The sequence below is a fragment of the Oryzias latipes genome, chromosome 24, assembly GCF_053564925.1.
Source record: "Oryzias latipes strain Hd-rR chromosome 24, Olatipes_Hd-rR_3.1".
NCBI classification, from domain to species: Eukaryota; Metazoa; Chordata; class Actinopteri; order Beloniformes; family Adrianichthyidae; genus Oryzias; species Oryzias latipes.
The window spans coordinates 1991180-2007655 of record NC_136260.1 but is presented as its reverse complement, the minus strand read 5'-3'; the positions used below and the strand labels follow the sequence as shown (position 1 = coordinate 2007655).

Sequence of the window (16476 nt, the reverse complement as noted above, 5' to 3'; positions counted from 1 at the left end):
GGTCTGATGGTGAGACCCCGTCCTGGACTGACCTCCTACGAGCTGCAGGGCACTGACACATTCTTTCTCCACCTCCTCCTCTTCCTCTTCTTCTTCATCTTCCTCTGCAGGCGGTAGAGCAGCTGAAGGGGTGAAGCCTGCATCTGGAACGCTATCAGGTGGCTCCGTTGAATGTGTTGCTATGGTGACCGCGGGTTCAACCTGAATGGACTGAGACAAATTGAAACAAAGCTGTGGTGATGATGCCTGGAGCAGCTGCAGTTTTCTCTGGTCCTGCTTGAACCAAGGCTGCATGCTCTCTGACGTCTTTGCTGTCAGAATAAAGCACTGCTCATCTGTCATGTCAGCGGGGATCCGTCTCTGCTCATCCTTAAGCAGAATTGAGCAGAGTTGGAAGGACACTCAGGCCTGCAGCTAAGGTTGGGGTTTTCTGTTTTTTTGTGTTTTAAATTTTAGTTTGAGACGACCTATCACAGTCCCTGTTTACATATTTTGTATTATTTAAAGGGTCTATATATCATGCTTTTCTGAAGCATTTCATAGTAAACAGTATTTATATATATAATACATTATCATGTATATTATCATATATGATAATATATTACACCTTTGGCTAGAGAAGAATTTTATTTAATGAAATATGAGTTATTTTCACAACTCATTTTACTACCCAGAAGCAAGACAACTTGATCTCTGAGGCCCCGCCTTTCGCTCCCTTTGGATGCCGCCCCTTTCATGACATCATCCTAGGGCCGGCCTCAGCTGTGTGTCTGTATTTCTCTCTCGAAAACAAACATCTAAACTTTTGCAAAGATGGATGTGCATGTTGTTCATATAAAATGATCACTGCTAGCTCCACAGAGAAAGTGGGTGTGTGTTAGCCTGGGGGCGGAGCTAGCAGTGCAGAATCTTCCTGGAAGGGGCTGTTCCTCTCTTTGTGATGTCACAATGTAAGAACAACCACATGTTTTCGTGGATTGGGAGGGGCTGGTGCTCACAGAGCAGGTTTTTAGAGGAATACTCAGAAATGTGTGAATGGATTAAAAATATCACTAGGCCAAAGTCTCCCTGCTCTGCTCCATTCTGATCATCCACTGTCAGACAAATACATCCATGAACGTCTTTGTTTTCCTGGTCTGAGCTGGAATCTGTATCTAAACTAGAAAGCGACACAGCTTTTTATATTTTGGCTAAAAACAGCTTAATCCTAATTAAAAGACACTTTTACAGTAGATCAAAAGAGGATGGGAGTGGGACTCTAAGAACAGTCTAGCCTCCTGGTGGTGCTCAGACGGTGATGGTTGGGGGTTAACCATGAGGCTTTGCTCTGCTGCTCTGGCTTTAGTTTATGCTGGAGCTTCTGGAGACATTATGGCTGATGGTTAGACATACATTTATCTGCTGATCAAACAAACGATGAGAAGCTCAGTCTGCAGGTCTCCATTTCCACACAGGTGTGACCTTTGGCCAGCAGGTGAGAGATGGTAAATACATAGTAAATGGTGCATACTTGTAAGACGTTTTTCTACCTTGCTTTTAAGCCACAAAGCCTTTTACAGTCACAGTCCCATTCATCCAATCACACACTGACCTGCTGCTGAACACTGGCGCCATGTTGGGGTTAGAGTTTTTTCACGCATAGGGCAGGCAGGGTAGGAAATGATGATGACTTTAGAGAAGAGCATTAGGTTTGTGTGTTTACCTGAGCAGGTGTCTTCTTCTTTGGTGATGTGGAGATTAGGTGGCGGAACCTGAAGCACAGAGGGGACCTATGAGGACCTTAGGATCATCAGAGCTGCAGGTCTTCCATGACTCAGGCCTCACCTCTTCCCCATGATGGTGGCGTTAGCAGCCAGGTCTTGGTTGGTGTCGCTGGTCTTCCTGCGGCGACGGCGACTGAGTCGTTTCTGAGCAGAAGAGCCTTTGGGCGGGTCGGGGGACAAAGGGCTGGGACTTCCAGCCCCTGTGTTCAAGTCTCTGAGAACATCGTAGTTGATCTTACTGGAGATTTTTTTCTTCTCCAGCATTTTCTCAATGGCTTCCTCTGCAGTTGATGCCTCAATCTGCTCCCGCTTCCGATATTTCTTTTTCTGCTGCAGACAAAAAAGTCAGAAACGGCTTTGTTGTCCTGAAGCTGGGAGATCCTGTCTTTCACTGACCTTTTCTTTGTAGATACCCTGCTCCTTCTCCTTGTTGATCCTCTCCTCCTTCTCTGCACATATAAACACCAATCAGTCAAGCACATTATATGGGGGGGCGCTCAGAGGCGTTCCAACCCACCTTTCTGCTCCTGCAGATACTCTGCGTTCTGTTTCATCCACAGCCCTGTCTTCACCTCCACCTCCTTCTCGTTCAGGATGTACTGTCCACAACCCCCCAGAAACAGATTCAGGTTCAACACACCCCACCAGAATGTCCATTCTCAAGATAAACATCCTCCAATCTCACCTTCTCGATCTCCTGATCGTCAATGCCTTCCAGGTCCAGCTCTCCGCTTGGCTCCATGGGGTCTGAAAGAGGAGAGATCCGATGGATGTAAGATTCAGAAACCATGAGGATGACATGAAAGTGACTGCAGCCTGTCAGAGTACGGCTGAGGATGTGACGAACAGGCACTTCTGGCTTTAACTCGACTGAATGGCTGACTTTTCTCTCAGTCAAAGTCAGAGAGATTCATCACGGCTGCTGTTCTTTGTTCATTCAGAGCTTCTGTGAGATTTCTCTGAATTGATGTGACTTTGTGCTGAACACAACTGAAGTCACTGACAACATAAACAATGCATTTACTTTTATTCTGAACTCAGTCGACTTTACTCATGAGTTCTCAGACCTTCTCACATGCTCCACAACTTTCTTGACCTGGTTCTGAATTTCACCATGAATTTTCACTTTCCACAAGTGGACCTGAACTATTTAGCTGGCTGAGGCTAAACGACCCGTTCACGACCCGTTTACTCAGCACATCCAGGGGGTTTTGTTTAAAGTGACAGGAAGTCACATCGCTTTGACGAGAAAAAAGTAAACCCATTCACCAGAATTTAAGACAATTTAAGGCACATGTGTCAAACTCAAGGCCCAGGGGCCAAATGTGGCCCTCAATGTCATTTTATGTGGCCAGTGAATTTCTTAAAATAAAAATTGTTGTGTATTTATTCATATCTAGGGGGAATTGGATTTGAAATATTGGATTGGTCAACTATACATTAGGTCTTCAACACTGTCCATGTAACCTAGACTGACAGAATCAAATGTTAAAGGATTCATGCTAGAATAACAAGCAAACATATGTTTTCTATGCAACTGTAATTGTCACTTTAAAAAGTTATAAGAAATAAATAATTATAGTTATTTAACATTAAGGAGTAGTTACATTTATTTTTCAGTGCATTTAGTTACATGTATAAGCTACATCTGGCCCTTTGAGGACAGCCACTATGCTGATGTGGCCCTCAGTGAAAATGAGTTTGACCCCCCTGATTTAAGGCTTTATTGGAGTTACATTAAATTTAAGACCTTTTAAAACTTTTCAAGGATTTGAGGTCACCCTGAAAACAGGCAAACTGGATTTACAGAGGTGATCGATTCCAGAAAAAACTGCAACTTAATTCAAGAAAGCTCTGATGCTCTCTTTGTAACCACCTGCTAGTACAGGGGTCGGGAACCTATGGCTCGCGAGCCATATATGGCTCTTTTGATGGTCACATGTGGCTCGCAGACAAATCTTTAATTATACTTTTTTTTTCATTAGACCAGTCCTTCTCGGGCGCGATGCGATGCCAGAGGCGCGCAGTAGTAGCGGTGCTTGGAGAGAAAAATCTGCGCCAGCTCTATCACTTAACTATGATCTATTATTTCACAGAGTTTGTACCAGCCGGAAACCTGTGAATTGACGTGCCTAAAACTGCGCGCTCCCGTCTCTGAGAAAGAGCGCGCAGTTGCGGGGACGGGATGTGTGAGGAAGAAAGCAGAGGGTGGGGGTGAGGGGTTGTGGGGACTGGCAGCAGGTGAATCGCGCTGGGATTGTAAAAACGTAAAATCCGCTGCCCGTCACTCACTGCAGCGTCGGTGTGTGTCTGGCTCCCCGTCTGCAGGTGAGCAGTCTTTGTCACATCTAAAGAACATTCATACCAACCTAAGATCACGTTTAAAGTCTCAACGCCTGCATGAAGCAGAAACTCACCACGGATCAACCAGACTAGACCATCAGCAAAACTACCACGAGAAATACTCATCATTTATTAGCAACAGCATAACAATGTTATTAAAAAGAATCCACAGACTTATTGTACTTTAAAAATGTTGAAATTACATCAAATGCACACATTCACTTGTATATTTAGTTTTAAACATATGATCGTGGACTGAGTTGGACTGGGTGGCTGTTGGGTCGCGTTAAAAGTTCTGGAGTTCATTGAACGCGTCAAGCAGAGATCTGATTGGCCCTCAGTTCTGTCGCTCAGCCTGTTGCTAGGTAATTTGGACCAATGGGGTTCAGCTATGGGCCGAATAAGGGAAATGGGAGGGCTGGAACGGGAGCAGGTGAATATAAAGTAGGGAGAAGCGCTCTTGTCTCGGCGGGAGAGATTCAGGAGTTGCTGAATTAATTGTACGGCGTTTGTTGCGGTCTGCAGTAACCAGAATAAAGAACCTTAAAAAAGGTTAAGTCTCCGTGCCTCAGTGTGGGAAAGGGACACTACATTATTGTATGGCTCTTTCGAAATTACATTTAAAAATATGTGGCGTTTATGGCTCTCTTGGCAAAAAAAAGTTCCCGACCCCTGTGCTAGTAGATCCAGGAAAACGTCTTGGCCTTTACTCCAGCAAAGATTTATAATGCTCTTGAATGGTTTGTGTCAGCATTTTCAACATTCAACATTCTATTTCCTCTTAGGAAAAAAGTAGAGCTGTAACGATTCATTTTAACCATTTGATTCAATTCAATATTTGTGTTGCTGATGTGATTCACTTTCGATTTTGGTTTAATTTGAACGATTCGATTTATCTGATTCACTGATCTAGAGTGGATCCAGATCATCTTCATCCAAACTTCCAGCAGTCAGACTCAGACAGACATTCCTGCTACTGAACAGTTTTCCAGATTCTTGGATTTCTTCCAGATCATCAAGTGGAAATGAAATCTGTGTCCAAACCAACAAGTAAACTAGAATGAATGTCAAATCCATTCACATGTTAGTTTCCTAAAGTTCACCACTGTTGTTTTTCCACATCCAAAGAATCCAAAGGGAACATTCTTAGAACATTCTAGACACTGGATGGTCACATGACTTTATTCAAAGTCAGTCCACACATTGGACTGGAATGATGGACTGATCTGTGTTTGATGACATCACGTGTGTTGTCTGCTGTGATTGGTCGTTTTTACTTTATAATAGAATAAACCTACTTTGACTCAATCCGAATAGTATTTTCCAAGTTCGATTAATATATCTATTTCATTTTGAAAATATTTTTTAACTGTAGCGGTTGATTCGATTCGATTCTGCCTCAGACAGATTGATCGGGTTGAATCGTAGAAAAGATTCATCAATTAATCGATGAATCTTTACTGACTGGCTCCGTGGTTCATCTCTCAAGTCAGAACAATAAAGTAGGACTTAAGACTACTGGAAATTTCAGATCCACACATTTAAAACCTTTTTACATAAATTAGACACTAGTTCATTAGGAATTTTCCTCTGAGTTGTAAGCATAAGTACATCACCCGTAACTGAGCGATCACTTTACATTCTCTGCCGCTAGCTTACAGCCCCTCAAACCCACAACCTAGCATAAGCGGTGCAGGGAAATGGACATCTATATTGGAGTTATCCCGTTGTTTAGTTTAGACCCAGAGTCCAGCTCAGACAAGGAAAACAAAGACGTTGATCTACAGTGAGGATTGAAAGTCTGGGCGCAACAGGTCAAACGTTCTATGATTGTGCGTATGGAAGCTGAGGAAAAATGGAAAAATCTTCAAAAGGCATCAGATTACAGATGAGACATTCTTGTAATATGTTAAAAAAATACTTGGGCTTTATTTCTATCATTTACCCTTTCAAAATACCAGAAAATAAAATAATAGTGTGTGCAAAAGTTTGGGCAGCCAGCAGAATTTATAGAATGCTCCGCCCACTTTGTCAAAAAATGAGACCTGACCTGATCTCAAAGATTTTAAATAATCCGAGTCATCTGACCTTTACCTCAACAATTAGCATCATGGGTTCTTCCAAGCAGTTGTCTACAACTTTGAAACTCCAAACTGTTAATGCTCACAAAGCTGGAAAGGCTATAAGAAGAGAGTAAAGCCTTTTCAGATGCCAAAATCCTCTGTTCAGAATGTATTTAAGAAATGGAAGAGTGGATGTTAAAGCAAAATCTGAAAGCCCAAGAAAAATGTCAGACAATCTGCTCCTGGTTAACAATTTGAATAAAAAAGTACTCAGAAATGCATTTAAGCATAATGTTCTGTTCTGTTAACAGTATTTTCATTTGGGTACGTCTTTAGACTAATTCTATTCTCCTGCGCTTTCTGAACTAGCATCAACAATATTTCCTGTAGATCTGTTTCCAACTGATTCCTGGGTATTGATAGAATGTTCTGTAGATTGGAGTGTTTAGTGAAGACACCACCTCAGTCTCAAAGATTTCAGACTTTCTTGTCTGATAGAGCTGATGGTCAAAGGTTACCCTGGGCCCTCCTCCTGGTCGTGCTGCTGAATGTTTAAATTGAGCTTTCTCCATGCTTTCCTCTGTCTGCTTTCATCTATGAACACAGATGTCACTGACTTGTCCCCTCCTGCCCTCTCACAGATGTGCCAGTATTTTTCAGGTTTGTCTTCTTTGGAGGTTCTACCTAATCTTACATATAGAGGAGCTTTTCCTCCTCACTGTCATCTTTTGTTTGCTCCGTATGAGGATTACACTGAAAACCGCTCAATCTGATCTGTCACTCACTTATATACTGAACTGTTTAGATTGTTGTTGAACAATAAGGATAGCCTGGCCTTGCTGGAATGATCTGGACTATATTGCTTTATAGGTAAAGTGAATGAAAGTGGTTTAGAAAACATAAAATGCTCACTGTCCACTTTGTTCTCCATCCCTGAATTCTCCAAGGTGTGAAAGGTTTCCTGGAGGCACAGGCTGGCAGTGTTCAGCAGTGTTTCCTGGATGGTGGACAGGTGGGTGACCTTGTTCTCTGACTCCACCTCGGGGTTGCAGGAACCTTGCCTCTTGTCTTGCCTCTCATTCACCTCCTGGATTACTTGGGACAGGAAGTCCTGTGTCAGGTGCTCACTGGCCGCCTGGAGCTCCATGTCTTCCCCGTCTGCCTCCTCAGAGGTTGACGAGAGCGCCTCTTCATTCTCAGGGGCTGAAAGAAAGACAATCTTAGTGAGGAGGCCCTCACAGCCCTGCCCCAGCTGGAGACTACCCACCTATTTCTTTGGAGTAGGCAGCGTAGATGCCTCTAAGTTTAGGACGACTTTTCTCCAGCTCATTCTCAATCTCATCTTTGTAGCAGCTGATTTCTCCTGCAGAAACCAGAGCATCAGTTAATCTACTAAAACCAGCACAGGCATTAAAACGGCCTGGAGAAAACAAATTTAAGACACACCTTCTACCTCATCCAGCTTCTTGGTGAGCTCTTGCTCAAGCTGTGAAGAAAAAAGGAGACTGCATGAATGCAGAGTTCCAGAAACCCCCCACAACCCGTCTGAGGCTGTGAGTGGTGTTTCTGTGATGCTGTTCCCACCACTAGACTGTAGAACAGAACGGGACTGAGCGTGACGCCACCTATAGAAAACGGGTTACTTCCTGCTCCAACGACATGAAGTCAATTTCACCACGTTGGAGCCAGATGAGATGAGATGAGTAATCAGTGACTGGTCCGAGTCAGTCTGAGCTAACTGTCACCAATCAGGAGTGAGCTTGTTGCAAGGCCACACCCCTTCCCCTAAAGGAAAATTTGACAATCACATGTTTGAGGGGGGGGCACCACATGCTTTTATTGAGGCATCTGAGTTCCTATAAAGTTCCTTTCAAATAATAGAATTAGCAAGAACATGTTAGAAAAGGTATCAGAGCAAGAATGAATATGCTAACAAATAGAATGACTGAGTAACAGCTGTTTATTTCTCTATAGAAGTCTAGGAGATCTTGGCTTCTTGGAGCCGGCAGGTTCTTCCTATTTTGAATTATGGTTTACGGTTCTAAGAGTCCAGTTCTCTTATACAGTCAATGTTTCTCGTTCTGACAAATATCTAGCTGACGCCCTTGTCCAACCTCAGGATGATGATGCAGCTCCTTAGCATATTCTGAAACTCTCCTGCTGATGTGGTATTTCTGTCATCAGCTCCATGTTGGTTTCAGTGTAATGCTCAGGTGCTGCTGCATTCACAGTAAGGAGTAGCTGGATATGCACCAGCTGTTCCCCAAAACAAATACCAATCTTTTCTGACATCCGTGAATTTTATAACTGCAGTAGAATTTAGTAAAAACACGCATCAGACCATGTGATTGTAGCTCTAAAATGCAGAATAATATTGGATTGTAAGTATGTAAACTAAACAAACTGTAGTGTTATGAAAGTCAGTTCTGTAAGAGAACTCCATTACCCAGCAAACTTAGAAGGGACGTGTCTGATCTGGCATCCTCCATAATTAGGCAAAGAAGTCTTTCCACCCACTCCCTACAATCAGTCATTTGGGAAGAAAGCTTTTGTACATGCAGCTCCCGCATGGAGGATCCTGTTGCTTAGTGTTAGGGAGGGTCTTGTATTTCCCTCACAGGATCAGAACTTTCCCTACATAAGAACCTAACCCAGGAAACAAGTTTTCAGTCCAGGTTTACATACAGGACAGAAGGTTAAGTCGATTGATTTCTCCTTTGGAAGCTGCCCTGTTTTCCAGAAGATTCTTCTAAACCATAGAAAAGGTCGCTGCAGGGAGCATCAACCCCAGAAGCCAGTCACGCAGGACATTTACCTGCAGCATCTTTACTTTGTGCTGTCCAGCAGTGTAGGAGGGGGGGTCACACTCCTGCTCCAGATCCACCCGCATGAACTCATCAATTGTCAGCTGACTAGTGGGCGTGTCCTCAAACTCTGTCAACCTGTCAAAATGGATGGATGTTGATGAGATCTACTGCGATTTAAGGAGATCCAATGTAATCTAACATTTACTGTGATCCACTGAGACCTGAAGTGGTCTACTATGACGTCCAGTAGTGTATCAAGTCAGGTAAGAATTAATGATTTACTTCTGGACATTACCTCTTCCTCAAGGTGGTGTGGCAGACTTTCACCACACTGATCACATCCTTCACTGAACGACGAAACTTGTGCATTCGAGCGGCCACCAGGAGTGCTGTGAAGAAGGAGGGTTTCATGGAATTGTACTGTTGCTGTCTGCTGTTGTGTTGCAGTCATCATGGAGTACCTGCACCACACAGTCCAGAAGGACGCCGCCCTGTGTGCATCCAGTCTCTCTTCATCCTCTGAAGGAGGCGTAGAGCTGTCATGGAAACCTCGTGAGTCTTCAGCCCAAACTCCAGCATGTGAGCAAAGCGAGGGATGTACAGGCAGGGGTCTTTTAGGGAGAGAGAGGGCGGGGGGGTCATTAACACATAAAATGTGTAAAGTCTTTTACTTTAATGGAAATTTCCAGGCGGAGGTGTTTGGTGAAGAAGCAGAACAGAGGTCTGCTCTGATTACACCAATGCAGTTAAAGTTGTGTTGTGTGGTTTTTGTATTGTAATCTTTACTATAAGGTGTCTTGCCTATGGACACAACATCAGTGGACTGGGGGGAGCGGGGAGCGGGCCTATAACCTAATATCAGGAAGGTTTTACACATAATGAGGCAAGTATAGAAGCAAAAACTGGAGCCCCTAATACTGAGTTTAAATGCTGAAAAGGAATTTGACTCGGTTAGGTGGTCCTTTTTATATAAGGTGCTTGAGAAGTTTGAATTTAATAAATCTGTAATTCAGATATTTCAGGACTATACAATAACCTGCTGCTGATGATCTACTATTGACTATCTCTTACCCAACCCAAAGTGTTCCCAAAATCACCAAATTACTAATTGATTACGGCTCTTTTTCAGCGTACAAGGTTAATGTACAGAAAACACAGGTACTATCTTTGAACGTCCCACCTGGAGAATTTTTGGATAGTTATAAATGGAAATGGGATGCAGGCAGTATAGCTATTTAGAGGTAATATTGCACTGAGACTTTACCAAAATGTTTGAAATCAACTATGCCCCCTCAGACTGGCGACAAAATCAGTAATACAGAGATGGAATACCATGCCTTTTTGGACTTATACTCTAGGATAGATTCAATTAGAACAACCCCCCCTCCATGGCTTTACATAGTCTAGTGCTCATCAATTCTCATACCCCAAAAAGTATTCGTAGTGTGGAACAGAATCAATACATTTGGAAAGGGAAATCATCAAGAGTCCAGTACAAAACGTTACAACTGAAGAAAGATAAGGGAGATCAGGGTCTACCTTGTTGTGTTTGTGCTCATCAGATAACACTGCATGATGGAAGGAAGTGGAGGGGACTGTTGTTAAGGGAATACCAATCAAAGCTTAATTAGCAGGCAGCAAATGACAAAATGGGGTAAATTTGACAGATGAACCTATTTCCCAGGTGATGATAGCTGCATGGAATAAAGAACTTAAGATATGTGGCCTGGAAGACACTTCCTACATTCTAAGTTGGTGCACATCCTAACCAACAGGGGGAGAAATGTAAGAACTCGCAAAAATTCTCATCTCCTGTGTGCTTCTTCTCTTTATTAAGGAAAAAGTCAAAACCCTGATTGTCACCAAGGAAATTATATATCTAATGATGTAAAAAACTTTTGCTGATGCCGAAACATTTTCTTTTCCCTAGGGGGGACCTTGCAAAAAACAATTGAGAAGCACTGGTGTGCAGTCCCTGCTGGACTGTCTCAATTGAAAGTGATATTCAGAGAAGAGCGCAGGAGGAGAGGGTTCGTGTGGGAGGACGCGCTCTGTCGCCCCCCAGCGGCCACACAACGCACAGCAGAGCAACACAAGCACTAAGATGGCGTCTGGACACGAACGGCGTCGCTCGTGTTGATATGCAGGCAGGCGGCTGAAACGGCAGCGACGGAGACTCGAAGGTAATGTGCCTACATTTACCCGTCAGCCCGGTCCCGCGGCGGGGAGACCGACCAAAGATTTCCGCCTACTGAATGTTAGCGGACGCTATCAGAACCAGACATGCAAGTTCCTAAAGCCAGAACAGCACTCTGTGGTTTTAGAACTGAAACCCAATCTGGAGGTTCAGGTTCTGCAGCTGCTGGGCCTCAAAGATCTAACCAGTCCCAGAGCTGCTGACTCTGGCAGGCAGAAGAGGGCCAGTCCCTGCAGGGCTGCACTGCATCCGTGTGTGTGTGTGTGGTTGTTTTTTTTTTTTTTTTGGGGGGGGGGTGGGGGGGGGGTGTTGTGTCATCAGATCACAGGCCTGCTTTCTGTATATAGGATGTGATCATGCTGTAATCTGGATGCTCCGCCCCCTCAGCAGGGAGGAGGAGATGGCAGCAGAGGTCTTCCCCACCAGCATCCCCCACAGCCAGGAGGCTGAGGTGCTGGAGGCTAAGAGGAGCTTCATCCAGCAGAGCGAGCAAGAACTCCCAGTGGATGAGGAGGGCAAGCCCGGAGGGGGGCCGGCCAGCAATGAGGGCGAGGAGGACGGAGAGGGCTGGCAGGCAGCCCACCCCACCCTGAGAGAGAGGTAAACAGGCTCACACCTCAGTTCAGCATCCTCCCCTCCACCATCACCACGGCAACAGATGCCACTAAGCAACTAATTCATATGACTTTCTAAACTTTCTTGAAATGTTTGTCCACAAGGTTCAAACCCACCCATTGGTTTACTGTTTGGGTATTTCAGGGAAAAATTATGTTTGTGGAAGGATTTGTGTTTTTTTAAAGAGTTTCTCCTGTTTCAGTTCCAGTATGTGGATATATTTGTCTTTCATCAGTCTGCTAAACTTGTCTTGGAAGTTTACAAATTACATGCTGCTTGATCAGACTCACTCTGGGCTGTGGGGTGGTGTAGTGGTTAGCACTCTCACCTCACAGGGGGTGAGACCTTTCTGTATGGAGTTTGCATGTTCTCCCCGTGCTTGTCTGGGTTTTCCTCAGGCGCTCTGGCTTCCTTCCACAGCCCCAAAAACATGCTTCCTTTATCGGTTGGTGACTGTAAAATGTTGAGAATGTGAGATTGTGGCCCACTGACAGACTGGCATCCTGTCCAGGGTGTAGCTGGGCAGTGGCTGTAATTCATGGTGTTGGGCACTTAAGATCTTTTTATACTTTAAGTTCTTTTGTATCAAAGTAATAAAAAGCAGGCCTCCTGATGATATAATAGCGGGCCTGTACGGGTCAGAACAAAGTGCTCTGTCAGGGTAAGAGCAGAGCTTCTATGGTGAAGCTGCTGAGTTCATGATGTTTGTTGTTCTTTTGCAGGAATGCCCTCATGTTCAACAATGAGCACATGGCTGATGTCCACTTCATTGTTGGTCCACCAGGAGACACCCAGATGGTCCCAGCTCATAAGGTACATAACCCTGGGGGTCTTGGTCTCAGGTTTGTAGATGTTCTCAAGGTCTGCTCACTGCATCAGTCTGTACTGATCTGTGCTGGATCCCAGTTATTCTCCTAGTCTGGCTCCTCCTTGGCTGGCCTCACATTGTCCATTAATACAATTTGACGCTTTCTGAGCAGATACAGTGGAGGACAAAATAGTTGGTAGCCCTCAGTTAAAGAGAGAAAGTCCACAATGTTCACTGAAATGAAGTGAAACGTTCAAAAGTAGCAATAAATTAAAATTTATTGAAAATTAAATCATCAAAATCAGCCATTACTTTTGAGATTTTGATTAACAGAATTCTTTAAGAAAAAAAACTAATGAAATAGGGCTGGACAAAAATGATGGTACCTCCGTAAAAGACTGAGATCTAATTGTCCAGGGGGTCATGATGAACTCAGGTATGTCCTTTAATTGACATCACAGCTGTTTTCAAACCCATAATCAGTCAGTCTGCCTATTTAAAGAGAGACAAATAGTCACATTGCTGTTTGGTGAAAAGGTGTGTACCACACTGACCATGGATAACAGAAAGCCAAGGAGAGAATTGTCCCAGGACATTAGAAACACAATTATAGACAAACATGGTAAAGGTAAAGGCTATAAAACCATCTCTAAGCAGCTTGAGGTTCCCATGACGACAGTGGCACATATTATTCAGAAGTTTAAGACCCACGGGACAGTAGCCAACCTCCCTGGACGTGGCCGGAAGAGGAACATTGATGACAAATTGAAGAGACGGATAGTTGGAACTGTATCCAAAGAGCCCCGAACAACCTTCAAAGACATTAAAGGTGAACTCCGAGATCAAGGTACATCAGTGTCAGATCACACCATTCGTGGTTGTTTGAGCCAGAGTGGACTTCATGGGAGACGACCAAGGAGGACACCACTGTTGAAAAGAAATCATAAAAAAGCCAGACTGGAATTTGTATAAATGCATGTTGACAAGCCACAAAGCTTCTGGGAAAATGTCCTTTGGACAGATGAGACCAAACTGGAGCTTTTTGGTAAGACACATCAGCTCTATGTTGGTAGACACAAAAATGAAGCATCCAACCAAAAGAACAATGTCCCTACTGTGAAACATGGAGGAGGCTCAGTTCTGTTTTGGGGCTGCTTTGCTGCATCTGGGACAAGGTGTCTGGAAGTTGTGAAGGTAAAATGAAATCTCCAGATTATCAAGGCATTCTGGGTAGAAATGTGCTGCCTAGTGTCAGAAAGCTTGGTCTCAGTCGCAGGTCATGGGTCTTCCAACAGGACAACCATCCAAAACACACAGCCAGAAACCCCAAGAATGGCTGAGAGAAAAGCGTTGGACTATTCTGAAGTGGCCTCTATGAGCCCAGATCTGAATCCCATTGAACATCTGTGGAAGGAGCTGAAACATGCCATTTGGAGAAGACACCCGTCAAACCTGAGACAACTGGAGCAGTTTGCTCATGAGGAGTGGGCCAAAATACCTGTGGACAGGTGCAGAAGGCTCATTGACAAATACAGAAACCGTTTCATTGCAGTGATTGCCTCAAAAGGTTGTTCAACAAAATATTAAGTTATGGGTACTAGGGCTACATGATATGAAGAAAACTCGCGATATGCGATATTAGAGATTAAAATTGAGATAACGATATAATTTGCGGTATATAAACTAATAGCAAAATAACCAAATAACCATTCCCATTACATTGCAACAGTTTAAAAATTATACTCCAAATGTCATTTGTCGACATAGGTGACAAACATCTAACATAATAGGCCTCCATCCGATTGGTCAAATGCATAAAGGGATTTATTTGATTCGTTAAATGGTTCAAGCTGACATAAGATTCTTTTAGCATATTTAAGGTTTACGATTTATTGCGATATTTACCGTCTTTTGCGATATGCATATTGCAGAGCTGGATTTAGCGATAACGATAAATTTGCGGTATATTGTGCAGGCCCAATGGGTACCATCATTTATGTCCAGCCCTATTTCATTAGTTTGTTTTTTTAAATAATTCTGTTAATCAACAACTCAAAAGTAATGGCTGATTTTGATGATTTAATTTTCAATAAATTTTAATTTATTGCTACTTTTGAACATTTCAATTCATTTCAGTGAGCATTGTGGACTTTCTCTCTTTAACTGAGGGGCACCAACAACTTTGTCCTCCACTGTATAACGTCTTTAGGGGGACACCTGAATGTTCTTCTAGAAAAAAAAGTGATTCTCAAAATCAAACATTTTTAGAAGCATCTCTGCAGCCAATCCAGCCAGAGTGTGGGCTTGAACAGACTGAAGCACTGTGCTGTACCTGGAGTTGAATGATGCCAGTCCTCTTCATTTCTTCTCTAAAACAGCTTCATGATTTTTCACGAGTCTCTTCGGTCAGGCTACAGCGGTTTTTGTCTGTGTTGCAGTACGTCTTGGCAGTTGGGAGCTCTGTGTTTGGAGCCATGTTTTACGGGGATCTGGCAGAGGGACAGTCTGTCATTCACATTCCTGACGTGGAGCCGGCTGCCTTCCTCATCCTGTTGAAGTGAGTTCAAGCTGGAATCTGAACTTGATCTTGGTATGGTTCTAGTGCCCTTTGCATGTTTTCACCATGTGCTCTCTGTCAGGTACATGTATAGCGATGAAATCGAGCTGGAGGCAGACACCGTCCTTGCCACGCTCTACGCTGCAAAGAAGTACATCGTTCCCGCCCTGGCCAAAGCCTGTGTCAGCTTCCTGGAGACGAGCCTGGAGGCAAAGAATGCCTGCGTGCTGTTGTCTCAGAGCCGGCTGTTCGAGGAGCCGGAGCTGACCCAGCGCTGCTGGGAGGTGATAGATGCCCAGGCTGAGCTGGCTCTGCTGTCCGAAGGTTTCTGTGAGATTGACAAGCCCACGCTGGAAATCATCCTGCAGAGAGAGACACTCCACATCCGCGAGCTGGTGGTCTTCCAGGCAGCACTTAACTGGGCCACAGCAGAGTGTTGGCGGCAGGGCATGCCTGTGACCCCCCACAACCAGCGGGCGGTGTTGGGTAAGGCTCTGTATCTGGTACGGATCCCCTCCATGTCGCTCCAGGAGTTTGCAGATGGCCCAGCCCAGTCGGACTTGCTCATGCTAAAGGAGACTCACAGCATTTTCTTGTGGTACACAGCAACTAACAAACCCCAGCTCAACTTTCCTGTGGTGAAGCGGGCTGGCCTGGTGCCACAGAAGTGCCACAGGTTCCAGTCTGCTGCCTACAGGAGCAACCAATGGCGCTACAGGGGTCGATGTGACAGCATCCAGTTTGCTGTGGACAGCAGGATCTTTATAGCCGGGCTAGGCCTTTATGGGTCCAGTGGTGGGAAGGCTGAGTACAGTGTTAAGATTGAACTAAAGAGACATGGATCTGTTTTGGCCCAGAACCCAACCAAGTTCCTTTCAGACGGGTCGAGCAGTACCTTTCCAGTGTGGTTCGAGCACCCGGTCCAAGTGGAACAGGACACCTTCTACACGGTCAGTGCTGTGCTGGACGGGAACGAGCTGAGCTACTTTGGTCAGGAAGGGATGACCGAGGTGCAGTGTGGGAAAGTGACCTTCCAGTTCCAGTGCTCATCAGACAGCACCAATGGCACTGGTGTACAGGGGGGGCAGATACCAGAACTGGTCTTTTTCTGTTAAATTGGTACTTATGTGTAGAAAAGGAACTGCAGCTTAGGGGTTTGTTGACAGAAATGAAGAACATTAAAATTGGTTTGACTCAAGTGTGCTTTTGATTCTGAGTATGTTGGTGTTGTAGTTTCTTACTTATGCCACTAGGTGCTTCATCGCTCAGAGGAGCTCAAGAGCCAAGCAGAGGTGCAATACCATTCAATAGTGGCTGGGTCAA

At 44.4% G+C, this 16476-nt stretch overlaps 2 protein-coding genes across 6 annotated transcripts in view; one reads left to right on the top strand and one right to left on the bottom strand.

Moving 5' to 3' along the window:
* brf1b (BRF1 general transcription factor IIIB subunit b) overlaps positions 1–16476 on the bottom strand; it is a 28674-nt gene that overhangs the window by 517 nt on the left and 11681 nt on the right. For 2 of the 3 annotated variants that reach the window (XM_004084010.5, XM_078943092.1), the window contains 12 exons: positions 9438–9587; positions 9272–9365; positions 8985–9111; positions 7616–7655; positions 7437–7532; positions 7082–7372; positions 2449–2510; positions 2281–2362; positions 2160–2212; positions 1825–2093; positions 1703–1751; positions 33–210 (listed from right to left, as the gene is read on the bottom strand). In XM_004084010.5, the coding sequence (XP_004084058.1) occupies positions 33–210; positions 1703–1751; positions 1825–2093; positions 2160–2212; positions 2281–2362; positions 2449–2510; positions 7082–7372; positions 7437–7532; positions 7616–7655; positions 8985–9111; positions 9272–9365; positions 9438–9587 (1491 nt within the window). The remainder of the gene's footprint in view (positions 1–32; positions 211–1702; positions 1752–1824; positions 2094–2159; positions 2213–2280; positions 2363–2448; positions 2511–7081; positions 7373–7436; positions 7533–7615; positions 7656–8984; positions 9112–9271; positions 9366–9437; positions 9588–16476) is intronic. The other variant, XM_011492124.4, reaches the window with a different exon arrangement.
* LOC105357249 (BTB/POZ domain-containing protein 6-B) lies at positions 11005–16351 on the top strand. Of its 3 annotated transcripts, none has more exons than XM_023952871.2 (5): positions 11005–11159; positions 11561–11773; positions 12511–12601; positions 15035–15153; positions 15236–16351. In XM_023952871.2, the coding sequence occupies exons 2-5, from the start codon at positions 11574–11576 to the stop codon at positions 16266–16268; spliced, it is 1443 nt and encodes a 480-aa protein (XP_023808639.1). In that variant the 5' UTR covers positions 11005–11159; positions 11561–11573; the 3' UTR covers positions 16269–16351. The 3 variants fall into 3 exon arrangements, with proteins under 3 accessions (XP_023808639.1, XP_011490424.2, XP_023808638.1); XM_011492122.3 differs by having other exon boundaries at positions 11008–11159; positions 11564–11773; XM_023952870.2 differs by having other exon boundaries at positions 11026–11159; positions 11521–11773.